General features: G+C 39.8%; 1 protein-coding gene across 1 annotated transcript; it reads right to left on the bottom strand.

Moving 5' to 3' along the window:
• Positions 1-1,451: 1,451 nt before the first annotated feature.
• On the bottom strand, positions 1,452-10,779 carry suox (sulfite oxidase). The gene is made up of 5 exons (XM_031322237.2): positions 10,647-10,779; positions 8,431-8,501; positions 7,892-8,060; positions 6,242-6,514; positions 1,452-5,144 (listed from the first exon to the last, which is right to left on the bottom strand). The coding sequence occupies exons 2-5, from the start codon at positions 8,487-8,489 to the stop codon at positions 3,936-3,938; spliced, it is 1,710 nt and encodes a 569-aa protein (XP_031178097.1). The 5' UTR covers positions 8,490-8,501; positions 10,647-10,779; the 3' UTR covers positions 1,452-3,935.
• Positions 10,780-11,822: the final 1,043 nt, after the last annotated feature.

Raw genomic sequence — 11,822 nt, 5'->3', positions numbered from 1 at the left:
GAGAATTCGCCTCTGAAAACGAGTCTTTCTAAAAACTCCGGCCAGAGATTTTTGAAATCTTCGTTTGCACGTTTGCATGTAAACTGAGACAAACGGGGGTTTGGCACCCGAGAGAGAGAAAGAGCAAGTGATTCGTTGCTGTTGTTGCTATTTTTGGGATTCTGATTGGCTAACGCGGGCTTGAGCTTCTCGTTACACTGCCACCTACAGGTTTACATGTAAACAAACACTTTTCTGAAAACTGACAGCTGTGTACGATGTTATTTTTGAAAACGGAGAGGTTGGGATATCCGTTTATGAAAATAGCCAGCCAGGTGTAAACGTAGCATAAAGTGAAATTCTTGAGTTTAATATAATGTATGTTAAAAATTAAAGATGCTGCCTTATAAATGTTTTTTTTAATTTTTTTTATTATGGACAAAATGATCCGAAATTTGTAAGAACAATAACAGTATATCACATCTAAACAATAATACTAGTGGGTTAATTTTGGTGTTTGTGTATTATATAACCTTTTGTTTTAAAATATTTTTTGTCAAAGAGGAAATAAGTTAATGTCTGAGGAACTTTTGTTACTGTTTCTGTTTAGTCTGACTAAATTCAATTCCTGCTTGTTGCAGTGTCATATCTCTGATGAAGTTAGATCCCCCAGGTGTAGATTTTATACAAACCTTATAAACCCAAAGCAATGTAAAAGTCTACAGAATTTATTATTATCTAGTTGTGGATAACTGAAGGTTGATATTATCCTATGAAATTCTCAAAAAGACTTGAAACTTTGTTGGGACATTTGTACAGTATTTTACAAAATTTGAGAAGACAGCAGACTGTTGTGTGTGGAACTGGTATAAATGCTACAGTAGCATTAGTCGACAAAACAGCTGGTCTCAAGATGTGAATGCATGGTGGATGGTTGGCATTGTACGGCCTCAGACTTAAACCTGAGGTAACACACTAACACTAAAGGTTTGTCTTTGCATGCCAACAGCAGAACTTAAATCAAAATTTTCCAACAGGAAAGATTCTGTCATATTCTATCTATGGAAACCCAACTTCTGATGGGCTGTAGATTAATCCCTAGATACAGTAGGTGTTAATAGGCTGAAGGATTATTTAGCAAATTAGCATTAAGATAAGAACTACTCATACAATTAGGTTTGTCTTTTTCTTGTACATTTCTTTCTTTGGTAACTTTCAGTCTACATGCTGCACATTCCTTACTGTATCACAATTTACCATACAGAGAAAATAAACCGAAGCTTTAGTGCACTAGTTTGCATTTACCACCAATGTCACACAAGTCTTTGTATTTGCTGACCTAGAGAGAAATATACAGCAAGAGGCAGCCGTTTCGGATGTAGTTGTATTGTGTAATTGTTGTGACAGAATAGTTATTTCTGACAACGGAAAGAAAGTAACTGAAAGAAGGAACAAGCAAGAAGTGAGAGTACAGTATAGGCTTTTATCAACAAGGCTGCTTTTGACACCTAAACTAGCTGTATGTATATCCAAAACATCACACAGCAGCATAATACTGTATATGTTTGATCCAACAAAGGGTGAACAGAGACTGTAGAACATTTGGTCCAAATGATCCAGTTTGATACCACAAATGTGTAATGTCTCATCTTCTACTGAAGTGACTCTGCTTTCCTTCTGCTTTCTGTCATTTCTCCTAAGACATTGTGAGTAGTGCATGTTGCACTCCATTGCACACATAGCAGCGTCAGGAGTCTGAAACCAACAGAATACAAAAATTCTCACAGTCTGCGTCGACTGCAGAACCATATAAATGTGTTTTATCTGTTCGCCGTGATACTGCTTACCGCAATTCTAGTCATTTATGATTCATAGACACATCAGAATGAAAAGTTTATGACAAACATGATTGCCAAACCAACTTCCCCACTAGGTCAGCAGCCCCGGGATACTCATAAACAAATGAGTCCCACAGCATTTAAATCCCGGAACATATCTGGTTTTATTATATAAATAATCTTGCAGTCAGAGAAAACGTGCCAAGAACATTGTTTAATCCTATTCAGGACAAAAGACCAAGCCACTCATCGTGACATCATGACTCCCAGTTCATACGTACGTTCACACAAATTATGGATTGTGACTTGAATACAGGGTAATTAAGCATAGTTTTGGACTACTCAGGTTAATTAGACTATATATTTCATCAAAATTGTATTGCATTCTTTTATATATCTAATTACTGTTTGCCCTGACACCTAATCTTTTACATTATCCTGTCTCCCCTGGACTCCTTGGTCCTGTTCACCTTCCTGCCAGCTGCAACATCTTTTTTTCAGAAGGCTGTCTGAGTCACTTTGTATCCTGTTTCCTCTGTTACCACTTTTAGGAATCACTAAGTAAAAGCAGCAGAAGATTTGTGTAATTTATAAAATATGGTAAGAACTGTTTTAATCGTACAGCTTTCTTTTTAGAGCAGTCAGCAACTGCATCCTGATCTGATGCTGACAGCTACTGAATTTTAGCAAAGAAAACTTCAGCTTTCAAAACAACAAAATCTATCACCAACATGTGAAAGTGATGTCATCTTGTAGGTTTTTTTTAGTTTATACAAAAGGGGAATTGAAATGTTAACCATACTGTAGATATGCACACTGTAAGTTAATATGGAGCTAGAAACTTCTCTGTTGATGATTCTCTTCTGAAAAAAGAAATGTCAGTGGGTGCATAAAAATACTACTGTTATTAAATATACTTTATTTTTTACAATTAGTAATACTCTTAATGCATTTTTCCTATTATCCTTGAAGAAAAATAATCTGTTAAATGTAATCGTCTTTCATTAAATATAAAAACTGCAGTTTGCCTGCCAGTCGGGATCTCCAGTTGACATATTTAGTCACAGTGAGTGGAAAAACGTAAGTACTGCAAAGCTGAGTAACACATAGCAAGGTGGTGTTATTTTGAGCAAATGTCTTTAAATAAGAATTATAATTGACTACTTCTCATTTCCTCTAATCTAATTAGTGCTGTATGGCACTGACACTTGTCAGTGTAAAATTAGAGCTCTTTATTTATCATCTTCAACAATACTGTACATTTCACACAAAACACAGTGTAGTCACAACTGTGGTCAAGCAGTGCCCTGACTTCTGCAGTGTGCTGTGGTGTCGTGGTAGAACCGCGGCTGAACATTAGTGAGGTGTGCTACTTTATACCAACTTCAAAACAGTGGGGGGGGAGCAGCTCCACAAACTGCATGGCGAGGGTCACAGTTCACCTATGATTTACAAACCAAGCTCTTAAGCTCCTTTAAGCTACTCAAACTCAAAGTTTTTTTTATTATCTTATCACTTATAAAATATTATTATTCAGCAAAGCCACAGCTGCAGATAAACAAATGCTAGGTTTTGTTTAAACTACCAAGTTTCCAAAACACTCCATGCAACTGTAGTAGCCTTTTCTTAAAGTAATGACTATATAATAAACTTAAAACTTTTCTACATATCAATTAGATTTCATATAATTTAAAATTAGGTTTTTAAATTACAGTATGATGCATGTTAATCACACAATTAATTCAACAATTTTAATATAATGTGCACATATTCAGCATTAGGATTGTCAATCCTGATTACAAAAATATATAATAATATACAGTATATCAATAATTTATATTTTTTCTTTTCTACAAATCAGAGAATTAACGGGCTTACATGTAGTTTAGGTGAATCATCACAAGATAAAAATGGACATATTTTGGTTATTTACAGCCTTTAGCTTTGTTCTAGGTATCTCAAATCTCACAGGCAACATGACTGCTTAAAATCCTGCTGTATTTTCTGCTTAGTCTCAGTGACAGATTTTAAACAATGTCTACTCTCTGATGACTTGGCTTCAGGAGTAAACCTTTTGAATTTTGAATGTGGATCAGACCACTGAGTCTATTCCTCGCTCTAATCCTCGCGGATGTTCACCTTCACTCTGTGCCAGGCGTTACTCAGCACGCCCCTCAGATTCCAGATGGGAGGAACTGTGTCCGGCTGCATGTTGTAACTGTTGTCAACCGCCTTGCAAACTATCTCCAACTCCTGAGCCTCGGGAGGAAGAGGAGCCGTTAGCTCCCACAGCTTCCAGGCCCAGGCTCGTCCCGGTGGGGGAGAGGGTTCAGGTGCTTGTCCCTTGTCACTGCTCCTCAGCTGGGCCACCTGCCACGTCTTTCCTCCATCCATAGAAACATCTACACGTACCACCTCTCTGCCTCCGCCACTCCAGGCGTAACCCTTCACCGTCACCTCTTCCAAACTGCGATTGACCACAGCACCGTCTGCCGGCGTGGTAATGGCTGACTGAATGGGCAGCTCTTGGATGGCCGGAGCAGACTTGAAGTCCACTGTGTCCCAGTCTGTCCCGGGGGAGAAACCCTTGTAGTCATTCTGCTGCCAGTGGCTGCTGCTTTCTTCCGCACTCACAATGATCTTCCCCAGCCATTTAACATTGCGCGCACCCACTGTGCCTGGCACCACAACGCGGACAGGGTAGCCGTGGTCAGCAGGGAGATCCTCGCCATTCATTTCATAAGCCAGCAACACATCACCTTCCTCGCTAACTGCCTTGTTTAGAGGGATGGAGGCACCGTAGGTAGTCCCAGTTACATCTTTGTCCAGTCCTTCAAACTGAACATGGAAAGCCCGCTGGGCCACATCGGGCCCGTAGCCAGCAGCCAGCAGCACATCCCTGAGCCTCGCACCGCTCCATGTAGCATTACTGATCGCAGCAATGCCCCAGTTCAGTCCTTTCACCTGCTTGACCTGATTCATCTCAGAGCGGCGGTTACCGGCACACTGCAGCGTGGCGGTGACAGTGTGTTTGGGGAATCGAGTCTTTAAGTCTTCTAAAGACAGCGTCAGCACTCCAGGTAGTCCCTCTACGTGCAGCTGATATGAAGCCGGGTCCACCCGAGGAACTGGCAGGTGGTTTCTTTTGAAGAAGATAGCAGAGGGGGTGATGAAGCTGTCAGAGAGGATTTCAGGAGGCGGCTCAGCATTGAAGGGCTTGAGGTTGTTGATGCGCAGGACGGGGTGACGCTCGGGGTCAGAGGAGTAGGGATCCAAAGTCTGAACGGCCTGCTGCTTCTTCAGGTCTTCTGCCCTCAGCTCACCAACCTTGTATTAACCACAGACACAAGTTGTGTTAGACCACATGGGACTCAACGCTACGAGCTATTACATATTTTCAGTGGAACTTTTCTATTCATCTCAAATGGCCTAAAATGCTAATCAAAGGCAAAGAAAGACAAAGAACTGCGTTCTGTGAAACTCCACAAGACAAACATCAGCAAAGTGTTTTTTTCTCACTGACCACTTGAGGGAGTGCCAGTATTTAGCCTACAGCGGTACCTTAGTATACAGTGTGCAGTAGACCTCTTCATATGTGTCTTCAGTGATCAAGTGCAAGACAGACAAAATAAATAGTTCATTTAAGGATACATTCAACAGACATCCCCTGCTAAAAAGCTGCCACATGTTCACATTAATACAGCACATTTAATGGATTGTATACTAAATACAATTGCTCTGTTGTAATGTGTATTGTGACTGAATTGCACTTAAAGCAAGTTATAGCACTTTTGTTAAAGCAATGTGCGCCGTGCAAAGTGTGATGGGTGTTTACAAGTGACAGACTGGGCAATCATTTTACTGTCCGCCATTTTTCTCTAGCTGATAAGTGTGGGGGTTTTCTACTCTATTATTTCTGTTCTATTTTTCAGCTAGAGGTGTAACTCAAAGCTAGAGAGCTTGGCAAGGTGAAGCTGCTCACTGGATGTGTTGCATTGTTAAATTTCAAATTAGTGAAGTCAGTAATGGTTGACACTTTGACTTAAGGTCTGCAGTATATTTTAGCTGCAAATGTCTACACAGAGGCTTACAAACACTGGCTACAGTGTTTGGTGCTCACGGCCACTTCTTGTCTCTTCTTTGTGTTGTGCAACACCCTGTTTGAACTGGTTCCACCCAGTGAAAATCTGCTGAAAACCCTTTTTTCTGAGTAATAGTTAGTAATAGTAAATAGTAGGTTTTTCACTTTAAATTTGTATTTTTTAATGATACTCATGGTTTTAACGTTGTGTCCTTTTTTTGCAATTTAGTTTAAACACAAACTTTTCAGCCAGACAAAAAGTGAAGCTCATCCTTACCTTTTTTTATTTTTATTTTTTTTTACTGTCATTTAGTTAAATTGAAGAAACCAAGAATCGGCCCACCTTATACTCTGAGAGCATTTCCAGCACATGTTCCTGGTTGTGTACAGCATACAGCGCCCAGAAGGGTTCAAGGGCTCCACCTGCCGCCAGCAAGATTTTATCCCCACCAGGGTGTATGGCCACAAACTCAGTGATGTCATAGACGCCACCTTTGTAGGTGACCCACACGCCATCTTCCAGAGAGCGGTGACTGGTGACCTCTTCCTGGCTGAAGATGGGAAGAGCTGAGGTCTTCTCTATGGTTTGCACTGTAATGGTGTCTTCCTGCTCAGCCTGCACCGGAGAGAATGGAGGAGGCATCAGTTTGGAGATCTATCAAAAAGGACGTTTGAAAGAGAAGGCGACTGGAAACCAGGAATCCAGTCTGGAATTGAATAATTACAATGCTGAATAATTACATTTTGCTTAGTACAACTGTGACTGAAAGGTAATTTGGATTCTTCTGTAATAACTTTGCAACTGTACTTATATGTCACTATTAAGCCTCTGGTTTTATAAACTGGCTGTAACAGCAGTGGCAGTGTGTGTTCTCATGTTTGCACATGCCGACACCACTGGGCTAGGTGTTGGTCCTGATGTGGGAATGTTATAAATATCTTTTAAACAGCCTCTGAATAGGACACGCAGACTGAAAGTCCTGTAACATTATACTGATACCACCAAGAGAACAATATACAGTAATAAGCTCGTGGTTGAGTAGCACGGAGCATATTCTTTCCATTCTTTGCTCTGAAGAGATTAATCATCTGCTCAGCTCAAAATGTGTTTGCATGTTGAGTCACAAAAGATGTGGGAGGGAAAATTGACAAATGAGCTGACATTGCGAACCAACAGATGAGACAGGCTACTGCCCTCGATGTAAATACAATCGACTGAGAGGGAACACGGCACATTCTTTTTTTTCTAAATTTAATGTCATTGAACCGTTTAAACTTAATAAACTAAATAATTGAGATTGAACCATATACTGCATTTACACCGTGCTGCTCTAGATCAACACTTGATCCATTTTGAGAAACAGACTTTTCAGACAAAGCATCTGGCAAAGAAGTGTAGCTAGTGTCGGGCTGCAACTGCATTTCATCTAAATTCATTCAAAAATACATCTTGAAGATGTAAAGAATAATGTCAAATGTTCATCACAAGTTAAAAACATGTTCAATTGACATAATTTAGCCCTGACACAACAAAACCAAATTAAACATTGACTGTGTTCACTGATCTTATCTCCTCCTAGTCAATATCCACGACGTTACACTTCCGGGATTGCTCCGGTGCCGCCGGAAATTCCGCCGAATGTCCCTCATTTAGGCTGGATGCCCGTTGCCTTGGGCTTTCTTTGTGTTGGGTCCGGTCGATTTATGAGGACTTTGGTTAACTGCTAGCTAGACTATCTGTCCAATCTGAGTTTTCTGTTGCACGACTAAAACAACCTTTAAACATACACTTGTTCCACCAGAACAAGTTCCTTCCTGAGGCTATTTTGCAGGTGCCTAGCGCCACCCAAGACGATTGTGATTGGTTTAAAGAAATGCCAATAAACCAGAGCACGTTTTTACCCCATCCCGGAATGCTGTGTGGACTAGCCAGACCCTACGCCGCAACGCCGTGGAGGATGGTCTAGCAAAGTGAGACTAATCTCCTCCTGACCTTGTGGTGGTGGAGTCCATAAGCCAGTACAGCCCCGGTACCAGCCAGCAGTCCTGCCAGTGCATGTCTCCAGCTGGGCCTATGGGCACGCTGGTACCATCTCTGGTCCTCACTGCTGCTGCTCCAGAGACGAACTGCACAGGACGCCACAGCAGGTGCCACTTGATGCCTATGTAATAAAGAAAATGGAACTGTAACTTTTATGCAGATCAAGTCAAGCTCATTAGGGCTGTATGTTCAAGAATAACTGTACAATTCTGGTGTATTCACAAAATGTAAAATAAAAGATAGAAGAAAAAGAGATAAAAGAAAAGGGGATGAACACCATTAGTCAGGTTGTGTTGGTCACAAAAATGTATGACAAACATTTGAAAAAATCAACTTAATTTGCTAAAACACAGCTTGAGTTGGCTGTTTTAGTATCCTTCATTAAACTGAGCCCTTTGACTGGATGTAGCTCGGACCAGACAAAACCTAACTGCTGTCAGTGCAGTCAGAGTAAATGTCTGGTATAACACCCGTTTGTTACAGTGCTGTACCTTTGAGTGTTGAGAGGGCCGAATCGAGTCAGGCTGTGGCAGCGTCTGAGAAGCAGCATTGCACTGATGTTCTGGGAAGTAATTAAGTTGAGAAAAAAAAAATGTAATTTCACAGTGAATCAAACAGAAAGTAGCCAGACGTCGTCATACTCAGATCCTAGTCAGAATATATGGGAAAGCATGACCAGCCCTACTCTGCCTCTGATTGGATAGTACTTGTTGCCTTTGTTGGTTGGTTTGGTTAGGTTTAGGCATGACATTGGTCTGGGTTAGGGTAAGAACATCAGGGTAAGCCAATTAGAGGTAGAGTAAGGCGGGTCATGCCTTCACCATCCTAGGAAAAAAAATATCGCCTCTGGTTTGGGTTAAAATCATCCTGTGGCTGATAGATTACCTCCCTATGACTAGCCTGCTAGCCAGCCTGTTAATTAAGCCTATTAAATAATGAATTCAAAATAATCCTATTTAATACATGTTCTGTCACTGCTGTGTGGACACAGTAAGAGTAACATGGATAGCTGGTTTAAAAAAAAAAACATGCCGTTGTGTGCAGGATTCCTTTTTTACTTAAAGTCTGATATACAGTTTTTTTCCAGCATACAGTAGATGGCCAAACCTGCTCTCTCTTTACAGCCAACGTGTGTTCCTGTTAATGACAAACTGAGCCTTTAAATGCTTCAACTCCTACTGAACTGAACTACCAGCAGTTACTTCAACCTACAAAATGAGCCAACCAGCTCAGGGGGAGTGAACAGAGAGCAAGAGGAGGGCGGAGCTTCAGTTCCCTCTTCTCTTACCACAGAAATGTTAGTAGATAGATGTGTAACTCCATTTTAGTAAACAATGTTTGTCTGGCATACAATTAAGAAACTGACTGAAACTTATTATCATTAAATTAGAGGACCTTGTCTTCTGTTGACAATACCTTGGCACTTTGACAATTAAAGAAAATAATTACGACTCCAACCTGAATCAAGGAAGGAAGGTTCTTACGTATCACAAGCCAAATGATATCTAAAGACCTTTTCTCACATGTCCATGAGTGCAGATTATTCAGTATATTTCATTATTTTTTTCATTAACTACTTGTCTACAGCTAGATAGATAACAAATGCAGGATATGTTGTTTCTTACAGTACAGCCTTCTGTTAATATTTGAAACGTGTAGATTCTTTCGGACTCAACAGTAGATTGGACTCTAAAGTGAACTTCAGAACATTGTGTGTATACAAGTTTAATATTTTGAAAAAAGGTTTACTACAGAATTTAAATACAACCTGAATCAAGGAAGGTGACGAAATGTCTCAAAGCTTTGGAAAACATCTTTATAGGGCTGTTTTACGAGGAAAGATCTGGGACTAACTGGAAGGATAAATAACGTGTTGAACTGAATCATGTGACCAAAATTAGAAGCACAAACTTTCCTTGGGAAAGGAAATTTAAAAATGTAGTGTAGGCTAAGTTGTGTGGTTATCAATCAATTACACCTGTCTTATCATAATCAACAGTGGCCATTAAGATTACTCGGGGTTATCTTTCACAGAGACAGCATGCCAGCCAGCAGAGTTCAGGGGGTGGAATAATAATCTCCTACTGTTTAGATAAGGTCTCACTACAGTTTTAGAAGAGAAAATGTAAATGTAGAAAATTTCACAAACTTACAATAAAATGTTTCTACACTTTAATATTCCCAGGTATTGAGAAATCACAGACTCCATATACTGCAAGTTTATTGTCCAGCTGACATTTGTCAGATGCAAAATAGAGTTGAAAAAGCAATTCATTAACGTCATGTCTTTATCACAGCTGGAACTGTAAAAAGTTTAACTTTCTCGCCTTTAACATGTTAATGTAATGTTTTTTTTGTGTGCAAAATCTGCAACATCTTTGGTGTAACGTTACACAATATATCCTCTAGATAACAGTGTGTCCTAGGTGTAGTAACGTTACAGTAACAGCCTTGTAAGATCACGATAAATCTAAACATACATACAAAATGTAACGTTAGCTAGTAACGTTATCACCATCTTCATGGCTAACTTGACGTTAGCTAGCTAACACTCAAGTGAGCAAGCTTGCCACTGATAGCCAGCCTGTCCGACTTCACCAATTCATAAACATATGTTCGTTAACAGAAGAAAACGGTATTGTTAGTTTCTGTTTGTTCATATAAACTAAACTAAACTAAACTAAACTAAACAAACAAAACTACTCACTTATGTTGTCAGTCACCTGCTTGTACTCAGATGCTCGCCACGATTCACAACCGAAACAAATACCTTGCACAGCTTTCACCAACTCACCGAGGGGCGTTCAAGACAACTGGTCATGTGGCAACCCAAAGCCTCTCTACAGAACAGGCGAGGCAATTCCAGCGTCATGAATTTAACTCTGAGCGAACCCTGAATGCACCTGAGTTTACATGGTAAACATGCAGAGGGGAAGTGCAGTTTGAATAAAACACAACATGGTTAACAGATAAGGGAATATTGTTGTGTATAAAATACAGAGATAACTCAAGTCAGACAACTGACTAGTGGGATGTAGGTATCTTCTTCCAGTAGCTGAAGAAACATTTTTTTCCCTTTTGGATATATTTAATTTATTGAAGTCGAAGTAGAACCTAGCAACTCTTGCTGGCTGGCATCACTTATCAGCTGGTGTCAAGTCTTTATCAGGGAACTTTATTGTTCCAGTCAACAGCAGTACAGTAGATAGGTGTGTAAGTGTTGATATATCACAACCTCACCAGAGATAAAGTTATGTCTCACCGCTACAGCAATGCAAAAGTGGACAAAGTCAAAACTGCTGTTTCTCATGAGACATTAGTGCACACAACAATATAAATTAGATATCTTTAAATGTTGTTTACCACAACCAAAGTACCATTACAGTTTTTGAATTGCTTTGGGAAAGTAATTGAAGAATAAGCCTATTTGAGACTAACGATTTATCTTACACATTTCTCAAAATAAAACCACATTTCCCATAAACCCCATTGCTTTATGTTAAAGGTAACCATTCGCCCACTTCTCCTTACCAGGCATCACCATATGTGCATTTATTTTTCTTTTGTGCTTGTCTGCAAAAAAACAAGTGTTCATTTTTTGTTTCCGGCTGCATTTTTTTGTGAGAAACTCAGTACGTTTTTGCCTCAACAGTCTTCTCCACCCTAGTGACACCAGCTGTATAATGTGGGCATTTGCTGCTGATATTGGTAATTGTTTTTACAGTAAATATACTATATGTCTGTATATGCTAAATATGTGTCATTTAAGGTTAGTAGCAGTAAGAAATGTTGCATTGAAAGAGAAGAAACTGAAGTGAAGAACTGTGTTACTGCTGGTTTAGTTTTAACTTAAACTTGAATCAATAAATAATAACTGCAGTTC

Source organism: Sander lucioperca, chromosome 6 (assembly GCF_008315115.2).
Source record: "Sander lucioperca isolate FBNREF2018 chromosome 6, SLUC_FBN_1.2, whole genome shotgun sequence".
Lineage (NCBI taxonomy): Eukaryota > Metazoa > Chordata > Actinopteri > Perciformes > Percidae > Sander > Sander lucioperca.
The sequence above is the reverse complement of the archived record's forward strand: the minus strand, read 5'-3'. Positions and strand labels throughout refer to the sequence as shown.